At 36.6% G+C, this 19214-nt stretch overlaps 1 protein-coding gene across 1 annotated transcript in view; it reads left to right on the top strand.

The window, feature by feature from the left end:
* TTK (TTK protein kinase) overlaps window positions 1-17193 on the top strand; it is a 30208-nt gene extending 13015 nt beyond the window's left edge. Inside the window, exons 7-23 of the mRNA XM_083831365.1 lie at window positions 63-171; window positions 258-333; window positions 411-508; window positions 1499-1598; window positions 2308-2404; window positions 4346-4527; window positions 4641-4774; window positions 5998-6124; window positions 8099-8191; window positions 8849-9006; window positions 9089-9240; window positions 10741-10865; window positions 11141-11224; window positions 13635-13811; window positions 14508-14598; window positions 14855-14949; window positions 16520-17193. Of these exons, the coding sequence (XP_083687491.1) occupies window positions 63-171; window positions 258-333; window positions 411-508; window positions 1499-1598; window positions 2308-2404; window positions 4346-4527; window positions 4641-4774; window positions 5998-6124; window positions 8099-8191; window positions 8849-9006; window positions 9089-9240; window positions 10741-10865; window positions 11141-11224; window positions 13635-13811; window positions 14508-14598; window positions 14855-14949; window positions 16520-16609 (1988 nt within the window). The 3' untranslated portion in view covers window positions 16610-17193. The remainder of the gene's footprint in view (window positions 1-62; window positions 172-257; window positions 334-410; window positions 509-1498; window positions 1599-2307; window positions 2405-4345; window positions 4528-4640; window positions 4775-5997; window positions 6125-8098; window positions 8192-8848; window positions 9007-9088; window positions 9241-10740; window positions 10866-11140; window positions 11225-13634; window positions 13812-14507; window positions 14599-14854; window positions 14950-16519) is intronic.
* Window positions 17194-19214: the final 2021 nt, after the last annotated feature.

The raw sequence follows: 19214 nt of genomic DNA on the forward strand, positions 1-19214 counted from the left end.
TTTAAAAAAAATAAATGTAATCTCAAGTACTATCTGAATAAATCTAACTAATTTACCTACAGTATCAAGTTTACAGGAGTTTGGACTTCAGAGCATACCTGGAAATCACAGAATTATAAGAAGAAATGATTCTGCTGAAAATTCTTCTAGTGTTACTAGAACTCTGCTTGGGTAATGGCTTGATTTCTTTAATTTCTTCAAATGTCATTTAAAAAAGAAAACCACACATACTACTGTTATTTTTTTGTTGCCTTCAGGGAAGAGAAATCACAAGAACTTGATGGTACAGTTAACTTCCACAATCCATTAAGACCGCTGAACAAATCTAACCAGGTAGAACATGCAACAATTTGCTTAAATCTTAAGCTTTTCGTTCTTTACACATCTGATAACTTCCAATTTCCTCTTAGGCCTGCCCTTTTGGGAGGGTTCCTGTTAAACTAGTAACTGATACTGATGATGCTGTGAAGAAGACAGATGTCCCACTTACAGCTAGCGTTATGAAGAGGTATGATTGTTGGGTTTTACTGCAGCACAGCAGGTTTTAATTCTTCTTTTCAGTAGAATGGTTTTTATTGGACAATGTAAATATCAGGTGTTAATGTTAAAATTAGTCTAAGGATGACTGACAAGTGGTCATAACTGCAAGAGGTATTGCATTAACCTTCCTACCTTACTACTGAGATTATCTGTGTAAGAATATAGAGAGATCAACTTTGTTCTAGCAAATGAATAGCCTCAAAAAGGTGGAGACTAAGGCAAAAATATTTTTTCTTGAAAATAACGTTACAATTGTGTATTCAGTTCCTTAAATAGAAGACATTCTTAGCTTCTGAAATATTTGTAAATCCTCATTTATAACCAATGTTGGAAACAGTCTTTCATAGCAATGGAGATTAAAGAAAGGTAGTTATGCTGATTTTAATGTGAATAGCTGTTCAGCAGTGGAAGGATCTACCAACTTAAACAGCACTTTGCTACATGCTCTCTGAAAAGTAAAAGGGGAGAAATTGCTTTTCCCCCTCTAATCAAGTCTGTTACGCTAACATCCTCTTAGTGTGATTAAATTCACATAGAAGTGGAACTTATGTTGAGAGAAATATGTAACCAAAGAGTAAACTGCTTGTTCAACCTCTCAAAAGTAAATTAAAGCACATTATTCTGAAACTGTGAAAGCAGTGGGTAAGATACTTCACATGATATTGTTCTGTAAATATTTCAAAACTTAATTTGAAATGAACTGTTAGGATTTAGAATCCTAGCTGCTGCTTATTACTGTTTTCAGTGGATGACAACAAAAATGTGACTTCATGGGATAATAGTAGCATTGTTACAGACTTTTTGGCTTGTTTGTCACTTCCCTATCAGAGTAGAACTGCTAATCCTATGTGTTTTTAACTTGTAGCCCTAAGTCTTCCCACAACTGCATTTTTTATGTGGCTTAAAGGCAATCATTATATGTTGACCTGTAATGTAACTAACAATGTTATTTCAATAGGCAATTATCCAGCTCCAGATGTACAGCCCTGATTCCACCTTTTCCACTGTCTGAATCAAAATCTAGTGGGGGTGATTCATATGACTTCGGAGACTTAAAGGTAACTGAAGTATTCCTTGAATTAGATATAAGGAAACCTACATGGATGTCCTATGATATTAGAAGGGACAACAATAATGCTTTTGTCTGTTTATTAAAGTAATAAGATAAAATTGCTCTGTTAATCAGTCCGTTGTGAACAGAATCATTGTGGCTTTCAGATTGGAAAATTATTATGCATAATCAGGCATTAAAAAAGCTTTCTCTGCACAATAAATCTGATGGGAAAAATAATGGGGGGGGGGTTAAAAACCTGTCAGATAATTTATAAAGAAAGGAATAAGACTGCCTTTCTACTAGAGGACTTGTCAGCTTTAGTCATGAGTTTTGTCATCAGAAGTATTCTATTTTCATGAAGTTCATTCCATGAAGTCCATTAAGTGGTCTGTAAATCACGGCTTTTAATAAAGACTAATTTTGAGCTCTGCCTTGCATTTTCATGTCCTGTCCCTTCAGAAAGGAAACTTAAGAGAACAAAGACCTAAATGTTTTCTAATAAAACCTGTGATGGAAATCCAGTGTATTAATGGATTTTAAAATAGGGTCAGTAATAATTATCTGTGTACCATGCACTGTTTTCTGAAATGTATTTGTTCTGTGGTATGCTAGTCATTAATTATAAGAATGTTGTTTGGGCACTATGCTTGGGATACTGTGACTGTCTTCAAGGTGCTTCCTTTCTAAGTCCTTACAAGAGAAATTCTGTACAGTTGCAGATGTTGGATGAGAACAGCTTAGAAATTGTTACCAATTCAACTGTAACTCTCAGAAACAAAATGGATACAAATCCTGTGATAAAAAGAGAAGGTAACTATTAATGTATAATGTTTTGAAATAGAATAAGTATTGAAAATTCACTGTTCTGTATTTTAAAAATGCATTGATAAAGAAAATATTCTTCAGAAGTGAAAAATGTTCAGCCTGGAATTCAGGAGCATTTAATCATTTAATTAAAATTTGGCTTTTGGGTGCCTGTGGAAGTAATTAAAAAAAAAAAAACTTGCAATAACTTCAAAAGTCAAATGTAGCCATCCTGTGTGTGGAGGGCTGGGTCTGAAGTAAAATGCTGGTGGTTAGTGCTAATTCACGATGTCCTTAGCCCTTATGATATATGTAATATAAATTGGTACTGAAATTTCACCAATGCAAAGTTTCGAATTAAGACTTGCCTACCTGAGTGTAGAAGAAGGCTTGCCAGCATATCGGTTAATGATTGCTTATACAGGAAAATTGTATGTTGGCTGAGAGCAATTCAAACTAAGGATTAATGTTCTTTGAGCGTGATCTGTTTAGATTTTTTGGGACACTCAAATTATAGTAGTTCACTTCTTGCTTCTCCTGTGACTTTCTTAGTATGTGCTCGTAGCTTACCCTCGAGATGATATAGCTCTAATTTCTTTTGCTGAAGTTTGTTGAAACTGTTTTGTCTGAAGTAAGCTTAAAAGAGACGGTGTCAGTCATTTAGTAGGGGGGGGGGCAGGGGGGAGTCCAGAGCACCCTCCACCATTCCCTGTGAATGTAGAATGTCCGTGTCATCTGTTGCTTTCAGCACTTTCTGCTTTCTATCCTGTTTACCAATTAGTATGTGAAACTCCAGGTGTTTTTATCTGCTGTTCTTTATACATAAGACAATTTCTCTATCAAGATTGTTCTGGCTGAATTACTTATGCTTTGGTCAGGCTCCTTTTGCCTTCCTTTTGATTTCACCTGTTAGGTTGTATTTGTATTTCTATTGTATTTGGTCAACTTAAATGCCCTATACATATTGACCTCTAAGTGTTAAATTTGTTACTTTGGGGCATTTCTTTAATTGTAATAGCGTTTTCCCCACCTAAAATACAGCAAGTATTTTAGGACTTGTAAAACTTGGAAGGATACTAATAATGACTTTGAAGGAGGTAGGTGAAAATGTCAGATCTTGGAAGGGTTTAAGGGGTAGGTGTAGGACCTGTTGTAGGAAAGAAGATTCAATTTGAAAAATGATGCTTTTCAACTTCCTGCTGATTTGCATGAGAACAGTTTAGGTTTCAGGTCATACTTTGCCTGTTTGTGTTTCACTTAGGCTTCCAGATGAGATGCTGCTTTTTGTAGCTCAGTCTTGCAGTAGTTCAACTACATTCAGCTTGTATCCCATGTTAAGAACTGCTTTCTATCACCTGCAGTGTTTTTTTTTAAATTCAGTTGCACAAGCAGGTGAAGAAAACTCTTAAGTTGTGCTATTTGCAGCCTGCTTTGCTGCAGTTCAGTGTCCTGTTATCTCTGCAAAAGGATCTGAAACTGAGCGTGCCTTGTCCCTTTGTGCCTTTGGCTTCAGTAATTACACTGGCTTATAGATTGCCTGTTGTCACAGGCAACAAACTTCTAATTTGAAGTATTTGCAACAAGCTTATCTTAAATACTTTATAAACCTGCTCAGGATGTCCCAGGATGTTGTAGTGCAACTGATATATATGGTCTTCCTCTGTGTATTGGTGATGAAAACAGTTCTATCTGTGTTACTGTTGTAGTAGTACCTAAGATTTTAAAGTTACCATGTTACTACATTGAGTTGAATTTATAAACCCTGAAGGCTGCACTAATACCTTAAGTAACCATTGCTGTGGAAGGTATCAGCTTCTGGTAAGTCAGTGGTACTCATTTATTTTGATGTAGAAAAATGAAGTGAAACTTCTCCAGAAACTGAGATAAATCTGCCAGAAATAATTTCAAGTACTGAATATTGTCTTTTTAATTATCTGATTTATTCAGAAAGTAAAGTCCAGAATCAAGAATTGAAGAAACCAGAGCCAATGAGCATAGAGAGTCAACAGCAAGAATCCAGTTCTGCTGAAAGCTACAGAAAGCAGTTGGATCAGATAAAACTAAACTGTGTTAACTCCAGAAACAAATGGCCAAGTCAAGAAGTGATGCAGAAAAACTGTTATAGAGAGGTAAAGTAACAAGAATATGTAGTGGTTTTCTAGTTGCAGCAGACTTCACATATGGGGAAAAAATCTTTTTCATTGTGGCTCCTTGTGTGGAATATCTTGCTTTATTTTTTTAGGGAAAACAGTCAAGTCTTGAACAATCTGGTCATCCCATTTCAAGAAGACTGTCGCCACCAGATGCTGTTTCTAAGAAAAACAATCCATTGTATGTTTGTGGAACACCAAGCACCACATATGATTATATGGAGTGGTAAGTTGCTACTTGGAGCTTCGTAGCTGTAGCCAGTAGTTTTACCTCTGGAACTACTTCAGCAGTTTTTTTAACAGTTTCTTGAAGTTTCCCATTCAGATAGCAAACAGATTCGTGGCTGCTTCCAACTCTTGATGTCAAGCTGGAATGTTTGTAGCAAGCGAAGCACATCATCTCATGATGTAGCTTGGTAAAAAGTAATCCTCAGATTGTTTGTTCTTTCACACTTGGATAATGTGGAAACTTTTGGAAATCAAACTCATTATACACAGTGTGTATAGACGATAGCAAGTATGTGGAATTGAGTACTTTTGTTTTCAGTAAGAGCTGTGCTTTAGCTGTAATGAAGTACTGAAAAATGAAACTTGTCATTTTATTCCCTATGTAATAACTGCTAGGTACATCAAGTTCTTTTCCAGTTCTGATCCGAACTTGTGTCAATTTTGGTTGTGTCAATTTTGAGTCTGTAAATACTGGAGTGGTGTTTTGGCTTAGGTTACTTCAGATAAACTAATTCACATTGCTGAATTCCTAAATTAATATTGTAAAAACCTCCCAAGTGTTTGAGAAATTAATGGCTTTGCATTCAAGGTTCAAACAGACCTGCCACCATCTGTACAATGTTTTTCTTTAAATACTTATTTGTGAGGCATGACTCATCCTGTGCCTTTAATGAGTGAAACAATGGGGAAAAGTATATCTTGTAATATAACTAAATATTTGGTAGACACACTAAGGGAACAAATCAAAAGGTGTCAAGGTTTTCTTGCAATCTTTAGTTTTCTCAAATATAAGTTCTACTTTATGCTTATAGGACAGCACAGATAAACCTCTCAAATTCTCATGACTGTTGAAGTTTTGTCTCAATATGCTCACTTTGGCTTAAAGTTTCATCCAAAAATGTTTTGAACAAAGAACAGTAAGCTAAAGAATGCTAATTGTGGCTTATCCTGTTCTATGGGCAGTCCTTCCAGTTGTATGGTGCTTTCATTGTCAAGCTTATAGGGAGAGCCACCTATATTCCCTGTTATAGTTATAAGGACTTCTAAGTAAAAGTTGAAGAGGTCTTAATGCTAATTGGCAAATATAGCAGAGGCTTGGGAATTTGCTGGTAGATTGGGTTTAACTTTCAAGAAGCAATGAAGATTTCAGCTTAGTGTTAGATAATTTCACTTAAGAATAACTGCATGTAGTTGTACTTTTTTACAATGATTTCTTTTCAGTTTCAGAACGCCAGTTGTAAAGAACAACTTTTCACCAGGATACCAAATTTCTACTCCCTACAGCCAGCTCCCATATTTCCTACCACATACTCCAGCAACTACATTTCAAAATCAGATGGGTTTGCAGGTAACAATTTTAGGCTGTCTTATGCACCTAAACTATTCTGCCATTGTTCAGCATATATTTTTATTGGAAGCTTCTTTTAGGGTAAATGTGTCTATATATATTTTTTACATTTAAAATCGATACTCATATTTGCAGATGAGTATTGGAAAGTAGTGTCTCTAGCTTATTCTGCAAATGAGTGTCTTCATATATGTCTGAATTGCAGTAAAATAAGTCAGCTCTTGAAAAATCAATTCACTTGTGTCAAAATCCTGAAGTACTTATCTCAAATACAAATCTTATATTGCAGATCTGACTTCATGACAGGGTAAGAGCTAGAATCACTAGTTTTGTTCTGCTGTGCTCTTATAGTGGTACTGCCCACTAGAGTGGAGTACCCCAAAAGTAGCATGTGTTAGAAACCATAGATGTTTGTGGGAGGAGAGACAGTGAAGAACTACATTATTTTTCGTTGTGCTGGATTTCAAACTCTGCATTTATACTGGCCTGAAATAGTATCAAAATGGAGTACCTTAGATGGGTTGCATGTCCTGATAGGAATCTTCCCAGTTGTAGGCAGAATTGGTAGGCAGAACTGGGGACTAGGCTTAAACTTCCTACCAGAGGATTAATATTTAATTTTGTGGCTGTTTTTACAGCTTGGTGTAGCTACAGCAGGGGTAAAACAGATGCCTCCTATAGCTGGCATAAAAATGATGGATCTATGTGGGAAAAATGGCTATTTTTTCTGTTCGAAATAATTGAGTATTTACAGTCCATCCAGTGAGAGTAGGTTGTAAGCCCTTCTTACCTGCAGGGATTTTGAACCCATTTCCCAGAAATGGCCTCGACCACCAGTGCTCTGGGTGATCTAGATTGTGATCAGATCTAGATTGCGATCACTTTCTGTCCTTGTGAATTTATAAAGGAAGGCAGGATGTTTGTGTCCAAAAGGGGAATGAAAACTGCAGGACACTGAGGACAGTCTCCAACCTTGGGTAAAGTACTTGGTTCTGGATCTTCAGTGCAGTTGTTGTGTACATTTCAGCCACTGACCTCTCAATCTAGAATGAATAAGTTGTATCTAGAGAAGATGTCAGCCTGGACCCTAACTGTGGGCCATAATCAGGCTAGCTCTGTCCCTGCAAGTCTCTCAGTTGCTTTCAGGCCAGTCTCTCTTGTGCACGAAGAGGGAGGTACGGTGTCATTCCAGACTGCGTAGCCTGGTTAGGCTGCTCTTGGGAATAGGAACTCTGGCCTCAGGTTTTCCTATCTGTCCTGGTACAGTAAGTGTCTTCAGTCTTAAGAGTCTTACTGTGCTCAATAAAAGCACACACAGTATCAACATTACCACTGTGACTTCCTGTGGTGATCATAACCATGTTTTATTCTAGTACTGGGCAAACAGGTGTTTCCTAATTTGGATCATGTGAGTGCTTAAGAGACAGAGTTTAAGTTCCACTTCCCTGGAAATTACTGTAGTGCATGGGTATAGCATGTGTTTTTCCTGCAGGTGTGTTTCTTAATATATCTGGTAATCCCAGTTAGGTGAGTGGTCTAAAATGAAAATGTGAAACAAAATAAAAGGCAATACTTCTGCAAGTGTGGTGGGCTTAAATAGTAAATTTTGTTAGAATTACTCTTGAGCATGGATAATTGCATCTGTTTTCAGGAGTACAGTCATCTTAGTATTACGTTCTGCAGTCTAAAAAGTTTTGTAAGGTCTTTTCAAGGCCTATACTCAGTATGTTGATAGGCAAGCTTGTGAAATCATGCTTCTTTATAACCTTGTGGTGACCATTATACAAATATTTTTGCTGTGGTGATCTTCAGCTCTTAATAGACAAATATATTTAAGGTTTGGCTTTTGTACACCTTGCATTGATCAAGAAGACCAAGACAACTTAAATAATAGTAACTCGATAAAAGTAGAGCTCTACCAAGTTCTGCTGCACCAATAATTACTTTCTTTTTAACTTTTCTGTATGTGCACAGGTTTCAGCTTCTATACCTGCACATGAATGCATTGCCATCAAAGGAAGAGTTTATACGATATTAAAGCAAATAGGTAGTGGAGGCTCAAGTAAGGTAAGATGTATTATCCTTTTAGACCTAGTCACTCACTTATGCACTAGTAGTTACATGTATGTTGAAAAGTATGGTGAAAAGGTCTCCTGGTATCTAATTGGAATTTTCACTGAAGTTAGCAGTGCTTATTGCCTCCCGTACTTGGATTGTTCAAGAGGAGTCTTTCTCTTACCTTCCTTTTAAGTAGCTGAAGACAGCAGTGAGATTCCCTTTAAGACTGCATGGACCAATGCTCTCAGCCTCTTCTTGTGTGCTATGTGGTCTAACCTCCAAATCATCTTGGTGTGTTGAAATGAATGTGCAGTGGCAGGTTAAACCCTTATCACTGAGAGGTGTTATTCCGCATCCTTTATCCTAGGTACACTTTAGATTTGTAATCAAATATACCTACTAAAATAGTGTGGTACCAAGATGGTTTGGTGGTTTTCTGTTGTAACTGATGGCTTCTTACTTCAAATCATCATGAAGAAAAGTTATGGCTGATTTCAAAAGCCTCAATTTCAGTAAACAGGTAGGAATTTCTTTTCAAGTTTGCTGTGTTGCTTCTTCCTTTTGAAAAGATGTGCTTTTCTTTTCCTTTGGAACTCTGGCTATGTTGAAATGAAGGACCATAAAGTAACTTCATTCAATCCTAACACTGATTTAACTGTTTTGCAGGTGTTTCAAGTACTGAATGAGAAGAAGCAGCTGTATGCGGTCAAATATGTGAATCTAGAAGAAGCTGATCAACAGACTATTGACAGCTATAAGAATGAAATTGCTCATTTGAGTAAACTACAGCAGCATAGTGATAAGATAATTCGTCTTTACAGCTAGTGAGTAAATTCACATTTTTTTAAATCAATACTGCTTGATATAAAAAAGCTGCCTTGAATTTTAACATTTATTTTGTTTTAGTGAGATTACTGATCACCATATCTACATGGTAATGGAGTGTGGAAATATTGATCTCAATAGCTGGCTGAAAAAGAAAAAAAACATTGATCCATTGGAAAGGAAGAGCTATTGGAAAAATATGTTGGAAGCTGTTCACACAATTCATGAACACGGTACTCTTAAATAATTCTAGGTATTTTTATAGGTTATATGGCAGAGATAACGTGTTTGAATTTTGGAGGTGATACTGCTCTCAGTTTTGGTGTAAGCCTAGTGATCTTTGAAGATGGTATTTACTGTATTGTGATAATGAAACAAAAGATGAATGTCTCAATATCAGGGTAGATTCACTTTAGGTAAATCAAAGGGATCTTTGAGTATTGCTGTTACTAAAAAGGTTACTAAAAACTTTCTATTTCCTTGCAACAGCCAGAAAATTGCCTATTCTATATTGCACTACATTGTATGCTCCTGACACTGTTTTTCTTCATTAAACTGAAATTCAGACTACTTATCCTCTCCAAAGAAGCTTTGACACTAATGACAGCTTCTGCACAGATTTGTCATCTTTACTTAAACATGTTTCAGCTTTTTCACCTCTTATTTTTCACTTCCTATGTGTCTCAGCTTTTTCATCTCTTGTGTATGTCTTGATGCTTCCTTTCATCCTTAACCACGTAACTGAAGTGTATGCATCTGTATTCTGTTTGTGTAACATAGTGGAGACTTCACAAAATATAAAGAGGGGTAAGTTGACTTTATGGATGAGAATGATCAAAATTTATGATGTCATCAGGGTTTGTGAGAGATGTGTCATAGATAATCCTCAATGAATGGTACCTTTGAGATCAAGGAAGCAGAGAACATCAGACTTAAGCAATCTCCTTTTCTCATTATTTTCCTTCAAGTGCCTGCTTAACTAATTATTTAAGAAAAAAATGAAGTAGACAGGCCTTTGAACTGATCCACAACAGTTCAGTATGTCAGTGTGCCTAATGAGCAACAACACAACTACAAAGAAATCTTTTTTTCCCATCTACTTTTTTGTGTGTAGATAGGTTTCAGTCCTACAGCCTGCATCATATTCTTTTTCATCAGTTTTGGTTCTGTTCCTGGTTTTGGTCTTGGCTTCTTGGATTTCTGCTTTCACTACTTTTTGGCCGTTTCTTTAGATTTTTTCAGTCTACTTTCCCGACTTTTGTATGTATTTTACATCTGGATTCAAGCTATTACTTTAAAACAAGTACAGTGTACTATTTCCATTTCTTAGTGGGAGAAATGAAGGTTGCAAGACAGCTACTGTCCATGTCACAGCAAAAAAAAAAGTTTCAAGAATCTGAAGCTAAAACACTGTCTTCCACATCTACATGTGTGGCTATGCGCAAACAGCATACAGCTAGAGGGCCTATCCCTAACTGAGAGAAACTGTGCAACTTGAGTTTCATGGAGTTATTTCAGGATTACCGCAGACTTGGATAAGTAATACTTTAAACTATGAACTTATGCAAGTCTAACCATTGATAAAAAATACCCAAACTTGTTATTAAATGAAATCTGCAAAGAACAATTCAGTTTTAGCCAGGTAGAGGTTATTCTCTGTGCACAAGGGTGTGGGTAATTAATAAAAACCATACTAGGAGCAACTTGGATTGACTTTAAACTCTGCTTTACAGGTATTATTCACAGTGATCTGAAACCAGCAAACTTTCTGATAGTTGATGGAATGTTAAAACTGATTGACTTTGGCATTGCAAACCAAATGCAGCCAGATGTGACGAGCATCGTTAAAGACTCTCAGGTAAAATACTTATGGAAAATTGATGTGCATCTCTCTGTAAAGTGCTATAGTACTTGTTGATTATGTTAATATAGCAGCTTCAATTAATACTTTACTAACTTCAGTGAATATATGAGGTTTTCAGTGTTTTAGCTGAACAGAGTAGCAATGGCCTTCACAGACAAACTTTCAGGATGCTTTTCAGTACTTTAAGACCAAAATCTAACTTCTTATCAAGTAAGAAAATTAAGTGCATGCTTCATTTAAAATAAGGAATATTTTTCCACTTTGACTAGGTTGGAACGATGAATTACATGCCACCTGAAGCAATACAAGATATGTCGTCTTCCTATGGAGAAAATGGGAAATCTCAGTCTAAGGTAACATATGGTCTTTTTTCCTCTTGCTATCCTTATGTTAAGAAGTAATTCAGGCATATGTCTTAAGACTTTTTTCAAAATTTTCTGCTGAAACTAGAGCACAAAGAAACCTGTTTCATCAGCATGATGGTGGGCAGAGGTTGAAGGCTAGGTATTTATTCTCAACTACCTAGAAGCATTTTACAGATAATGTTTAGAAAAGTGCTGAATTGAGTGAAACTGAAAACAGGACAGATAGACTGCATAGATTCACAGAATATCCTGAATTGGAAGGCACCCACAAAGACCATTGAGTCCAACTCCTGGCTCCACATAGGACCACCCAGTCTTCCTATGTTATTGATGTGAATGCCATTCAGTGGTAATAATGGATCTGAATCAAACTTTGTGGAGTATGTTGCTCTGTGTTCTGAGGTCTGAGTTCAATTTATTGATGGCTTTGTTTTCTGACAGTTACTAAAGCCATTTAAAGTGGAAAAGCTTTTTTAAAATGGCTATTCTAATTTATTCTGTCAATTCTTCATATTTTTGGCTGTGGATTTTTTTTGCACCTAGGTTTCCATATACTTTATCTTGCCCTTAGTGATGTGCTCAGTGCTTTTATTGATTTGTTTTGGAATGATTCTTTGTACCTAACCTTGAAAGAACACCGATAAAAATGCCTGAGGCTTCTTTCCCTCTCCTGCTTTGCAGCCTAAAAAAATCCTGTTAGAGAACCGCTTGTCTCTAACACAGCTTCCTTTATTGCAATCTGCCTGTGGAGATGTCTCTACTTTTGCTCCTGTGTGTGCTAAATTAGAAACCTCAGCTATTCCATATCCTGCTGTGTCAGAAGGCTAACGTGAGCACTGGTGTTCCTGAAAGGACAAGCAGTGCAGTACGTAGTTAAAGATTTTAGCATTTTATCTGAATATTGATATTTAGCTGTCTTGATGCAGCAGGTGTTATAAACGTGTTTGAAACATGTTTTATACCTCTGACAAATTATTTCCTCAAATAACTCCAGGCTAAAGCTTTTAGGGAGATGTTTCTGGCAAGGTGTCCTACAAGGTCAATTGAGACTATCATTCCTCAGTCACACTGCCTTTTGTGCTGCTCATAGCCTTCAGTTTTGGCTTTATTCTGAAAATAGCCAAAAGTTGGTGGAGCTCAATATGCTATTGCTAGCTTCTCCACAGCTGCGTTTTAGCATTCTCCATAAATAACTCTTTGAAATCTCTTCATGAAAGCAAGGAAACTTTTGTGCTATAAAGCACCCTTAGTATGTTTGCTTAAACAAGAAGTTATGACAGTGATACAGGATTCAAGATGTGGTAATACCTGTGAGTGAGAGGCAGTTTTGCAGGAAATGAGTGATGCCTAATGAGGCATTTTAAAAGATGACAGTCTAGTATTTTGGGGGACCTATTGTTCAGTTCTGTATATCCGGTTGACTTGTCTGTACTAGAGTACTGTGTATTTTAGTACGTCATATTTAACTTCAGGGCAATGGAATGTGAATGCTTAGAATACTTGAGGAAAGCAATTCCACACTGACAGTCAAATTTCAATTAAAGAGTACATGGATTTTGTGGAAACATAAAAAAAATAAGAACAATCATGTACATGCATACATACAATCTCAGGTTGTGACTTTTAAACAGCTAGAGCAAGAGAGCAAGTATTCTTATGTAGTACAGTTGAATAGAAATATGTAGTGAAACACAATCTCATCTTTCATATAAAACAATGTTTTATAAATGAAAGTTCATGAAACAACTTGTTTTATTAAGGTTGATACTCTTTGCCTTTTAAAACTTCTACCTGTAAATTTTTAGAAATTTGTACGTGAAGTTCAGGGTTGTTCTGGAGCTCAGCTCATTTAAGCAAAAATCCAACCTTTGTGCTGCTAAATCAGGCTATCTTCTTCCCCACATCCCTTCTCTTCTACCTACCCCCCCCAACCTTATGTTCTTCTCTTAGGAGTGCTTCAGTTTTAGTAAGAGTAGTGGAAATCCTCCTGTAAAGAACAGCCCGGGTGTGGTGGTTGAAATATGGACTGAATCCCTTAAGCCTAGAAGAACAGGACATGCATACCTATGATGTCTTACTAGTTTGTGAATTGAATGAATTCCGTATACTTTGATTCTGGCTTTGTGGGTAAATCCAAATAGAATCCTGATAATCAGCTTAAGGGCTTTTGTTTTAAGTTGAAGTAAGTTGAAATATAGCTTTTTAAATTGAATATAACTGAAAGAAGCCATGTTACAGCACGGTATTAGTGGTGTACTGCTGGCAATTGTGTGGTAGTTGCTAAGATTTATTATTCAGTGTAAAAGAGCTATGCTGTTAAGTAAAATGACTGAATAGTTGCATGATGGAATGACTGTTCCATAAGTGAGGAAGAAATTTTGTTTTGCTTTTTTATTAGATAAGTCCAAAAAGTGACGTGTGGTCATTGGGATGCATTTTGTATTGTATGACATATGGAAAGACTCCATTTCAACATATAACGAATACACGTAAAAAACTGTATGCTATTGTTGATCCTCATTATGAAATAGAATTCCCAGATATTGCTGAGAAAGATCTTCAAGATGTGCTAAAGGTAATTGTCCCTGAAGATTAATTTTGATTCATAAAATGGCAACTTTACTTAAAGGATATTTTCTTAAATTGAATAAATGAGTTGTGCTTGAGGAACTTGTCTTGCAAATAAATGTTCACGGCTGATTGTAGTAACAGGCCTTGTTACAAAAGACTTACGAAAACTAGAGCTACCTCGTGGTTTCTGTAGTAAATGTCTATTTTCAGCTCAGTAGCAAATAAGTGAACACTGAAAGCAGTCTGGCTTAACTCCTTTGGCTGAACCACCCCAAGTAATAAAGTAGTGTTTGTACTCTCAATCCCCTTCCCTCACCCTGCATGTTTACCTGCCTTTGAAACTTGGCCTTTTTTTCCCCTCTACTCAAGAGCCTTGATTGTGTTGCTCAGGAGGGAGCAAACTGAAATCCAGAAACATTCATCCTCTGACTTTTCAGAAGAAAAATATTGTAGGTTCTGATCTTTACCTCTTAAAACATTTTTGCTAAAGTAAAACAGGATTCTAAACTTTACTCTGTGAATATAATTGCTAATGAAGGCAATTGGGGTCATCAGTTACAGTACTTAAGGTTATTAGTCTTTCCAAATCAGTGGTTTGGTAGTAAGAAGTTCTGATATACATTCACTGTCTTTAATTATCCACAATTTTAAAAAGCTGTTGGTAGACGAAACCAAGTTCTTCCTCTTCTTTCATTTGCAGTGCTGTTTAATAAGAAATCCTAAACAAAGAATATCAGTTTCAGAGTTGCTGACACATCCCTATGTCCAAATTCAAACCCACAATCAAACAGGTACATCTTTATTTTTTATGAAATAACATTGTTTAAGAAAATAATACTTTCTTATATATTTACCTTCCATTTGCTGGAATTGCAATATATTTTAGTACCCATGTATAATGTAGAAAAGACTTGGTTTAAATTACATTTAAACATTTTCATCTTTAAACTGTTAATTTCAAAACTGACCTGCATGCTTCTTAGAAATTTTGCTGGTAATTTTATGTAACTGTATACAACTTTTAACATAACTTCCAATTAACTGTAGGTGTTCCAAGTGCGAAAGGAACAGAAGAAGTAAAGCGTATCCTTGGCCAACTTGTTGGCTTAAATTCTCCGAACTCTATTTCCAGAGCTGCTAGGGTGAGTAAATTTGCTTTTCTATTTTGTATGGTCATACATGTTGATGCAAAAAAGTGAAATGTTTGGTAGTGACAGCAGAAGGGATAAATATGCTGGACCTTTAACCACTGCTATAAAAACAGCACAGAGTAGTACTCTTGTTTGCAAGTGTGCAGGATCTCTCCTTCTCTTCCTGATTAGAAGGGGTTGGTTGAAAAGGTGATGGCAGTCTTGGCTGTTAACTCTCCTTCCCTTTATCTTCCAGTATATCTGTACATCTCCATTTCTAGCATCCACCACTCTGGCCCTCTCCAAAACAGTTCTTACTGTGCTGCTTTGCCTTTAAGCTAGCAAAGTCAGAAACTGCAGTAGTTCTATGAACTTGAGAGTCACATTGTGGAGAAATGACTTAAATTGATCTGTCTGGTGTGCAAGCTTTTGGACCCCAGCGTGATTGCTGGGAGTTGAACTGTTGTTACATCTCTATGCATAAATTAGCCTCTCTGTTGAGGTATTATGATTTCAGCCCCTGGACTTGGGATCAGAAGAGGTGGTGTTGGTCAAACTTATTCTAAGTTGAGATGGAATGCAAAGCTGCTTTCATGGATAGGAAAGCAAGTCCAGTATTCATAAAGAAAGTGCAGCATGTGTAAAATGAATCTAAAGTGTAAATACTTCTTGTATTTAAGGAAAACTGTCTTAATTAGAAAAACTGAAGCAAGGATCCTTTTTCCTCTGGAAGATCACTTGGGTAATTCTAGATGGTTTACATTTAATCTTCCTTTATGCAGGTAGTAGGGGTGTAGAATCTTTCACTTGTCCTACCTAAATTCCCTGTTCCTTTGTCAAAGATGTCCACAAACTTTTGATCTTTGAAAGACAGGCAAGAAGTAAGGACAGGAATGAGGAGTGTTATTTCAAGTCCTTGGGTATTTCTATTTCTAGCACCATGTGTTTTTTCGCTGACAGCACTTCAGTCACTTACTATCAAGCTTCTCTGCAGCAGCCATAACTGATCCTAAAAGAATTTCATATACAAAAATATCCCATATGCCTTATAGAAGTTTGGTCTTTTGTAACTATAGATGGTTCTTCCATTCATGGATCTGATCACTGCTAGTCAGACCTGAGTTTTTCATGGGTGTAAACAGATTATCCTTCTAACACTATTGTGTTGTGGCTATGTTTGTGGCCACTAGTTTTCTTGATTTCCTGATATAAAACCTGCTTGCTCACACCAACTATGCAAATACCTCTTCTTCCATGCTGCTGTTTCTACATCAGAGACAGTTAATGGAGTAAACTTTATTTAAAATCTTTATTTTCTATACATCTCAGAAGCTCTGTACCTTTGCTTATGCTGCTAAGTCAGCATGTGTTTTAGGCACTACATTGCATTACAACTGGTATGATGAAGCTGTTTATCTTAAGTGTATCTTTGTTGGCTGATTTCTAACAAGTTCTAGTACAGAGTTCATAATATTTCAAGTGCGGTAAGTTACTTCAAGTGATATTTGTTAAAAAGATTTAGTTTGTCCATTTGTGAAATAGCTATGCTTACCTGAATACCTGTGTTTTCATTAACTTTCAGACTTTATATGAACAATGCAACAGTGGTAAAAGTCTTGATGTATCAGCGTTTGCAAAACCTGGGAGTCAAAAATCATGGACAACAAAGTGATGTACTGATGTTCAGGACACAACGGATATCTGGTCTGTTCAAAAGAATATTTTGTGCTGCTAGCTTTTTTAAAAGGACACTCAGCATAAGTTCACATTTTAAAATGTAAATGTAAAAATGTATGTACAAAAATGTAAATCTGTATGCCACTTGGATGGAACAATGAAAATTCCTAGTTGGTGATTATGGTCTTTGTTACTAACAACGCACTACAGCGTTTGGATAACAAACTTGTACAAGACTCTTCAAGCTTCTCATCCCCCTGAAAGTAAATTAAGAAAAAAAACACTTCCTAAAACACCAGTTGGTGGACGTGTAAAACCTGCAACTGCCTTAAAGTATCTCCTATGATGTAAACGCAGGGTTTTGTGCTGTTCTGTCATTTGCCACTAAATAAATACCTCGTGTCCAGGTTTGACCATAACTAAGGAAATAAGCACTGTTTATATGAACAATCAGTTACAAATCTGGTAGGTAAATGTCACCCAGTTCTTGAGCTGTTCCTCTGGTTGATAAATGGCACGGTGGAAGCATCAGTACTGTACTAAAGAAAAATATGAATAAAATAAGTTTTGTTAAAAATATTACTGCGTTGCAAATCCAGTATGCTTTCAAATTTCAAAATCTGTGTCAGGATTCACAATGGTCAGAAATCACTTTGAATTTTGGAGGTATTAATACTAAGCACTGAAGTATACTGAATATAGCTGGACTGGTTTTTGCACATGGTTATTAGCAGCTTGATCAGACTACTGTCACTGAGTGACTGTCACTGCAACTGTGAGTTGCTTTTCTGGTGCAAGAGTGAATTTTAACTAATTGAAAGACAGTAAGATAATATTTAATAGCTTCAAATTGGGGTTATGGGCTTCATTTTCACGACAGCTGCCATGATCTCCTTGGATGCCTTTAAAAGATGGAGTTTGTCAGGTTCTGTTCTTGATCAGGCACATCCAAGAGTAGTTCTTGCCTTTTCTTTTGTGAGTTCTGCATATGGAGGTCCTGGCTTTATTATTGGAGTGGTTCTCTGTGCTAAATTTTGTGAATCAAGAATCATACCCTTTGAACAGTACTGTGAAAAGTGGAAGGTTGGTACTAGGGAAGCTTTCCTTGATTTCTGCATGTTAATTACTGAATTAATGTTTACTTGACTTTAGATGAGAATTAAAACATTTGAAAAAAATCTGTTAGCTTTTGTATTCAGTGTTTAACTTCGTGTAAGTCACTGGGGAAAAGATGTCTTGATATAATGCTTTACAAAGGCCTAAGTTGAGGGGAGGGAGGGAGGTTGTCTCATAAGCATGCATTTAAATGCTTGCTCACACCCTTCGGAGTATTTTTCTCCAGATTGTCTGGACACGTGGGACCTGATTGTTTTCTTTCGGATTCTGGAACATTAGGTTCTACTGATACCTTACTAGCTGATTTCCACAGCTTTCACTTTTATGACTCCAGATTTAGAGGAACAAGAACTAAGTGGCAGCAAAATAATTCTGTAATTTAAAAAATCCCCAATGAAGAATAGGGTTTCTGTAACTTTCAGGCTTCTGTTTAAAGTCTGTTTCAAAACCAAGTCTTTACCAGCTTCCTATGCCAGTTAAGGCCATCCTGCTGTGACAGAGCAAGTACTTGTAAAAGAGCATTAATTATTCTGGGTTGTGGTGTTCCTGGGGCTGTTCAGCATCTGCCCTCCTTTGTTTCAGTTCAGTAGGGATTCTTTGGGTTACATGGGGAGAATAATTTGGAACCACTCCTGAGAGTGGCCCTTCTGACATCAGCCTGGTCTGGGAGGAGGGCTGAAGCACAGGGCAGAGAACACATCCTGTCACTGGGATGATCACGTAGGAACAGCACATCTCAAAGGAATCCCTCATTTCTTATAAGGGTAAATTTGGAACGATAAACCTAAGTTTCTTGATCTAATTGTCAGGGTGTGAAACAGATTAATGTAGTCTCAACTAGCCTTCTGCTGGAGGGGGCAGCTATCCCATGTTTCCAGGGGAAAAAACGTTAGGTTTGTTCCTTGTAATGGTCCTGTTCTGTTTTTTATCCCAGATTTTTGTACTCGTGGAAGTTCAGTGCATTATTTCAAGCATGAGTACATCTGTTAATTGTAATCTGCTCATCTTATATAAAAAGTTCAGAGTTACAAAGCTTGAAGCTACTGAAGAAAAAAGTCAATATTCTACACCTTTCATATTCTAGGCAGTTTGGGAAGCTACTTGTAGCATGGGAACTGAAACTTTATCTCTGCCTTTTTCTGTAGAAGGGAAAAATTTGTATCAGCCTCATTGGGGAAAACTTACTCTGTAGAATACTTTTGTGTGAGGAGTTGTTACTAAAATGTCTCCTAGATTACAGACCTTGAGACGTTTCTGTATAACTGTTCTACTTGTTAGACTTTTCACTGTTTTGCTTGTCTGCTGATTAATGTTGAATATACAGAGAAGCTGTGCCCTATCTTTTCTTTTGTAGTGCATACTTTTGCAATCTTTTGTCTCATTCCATGACTGCTAAAGATTTTTTTCAGATTCTCTTTGATTCTGTTGGGATCTTAAAGTGTGCGAAGTACAGAATAGCTATGCATGAATAATTTTAAAGGGCA

The sequence above is a fragment of the Anser anser genome, assembly GCF_964211835.1.
Source record: "Anser anser genome assembly, chromosome: 3".
NCBI lineage: Eukaryota > Metazoa > Chordata > Aves > Anseriformes > Anatidae > Anser > Anser anser.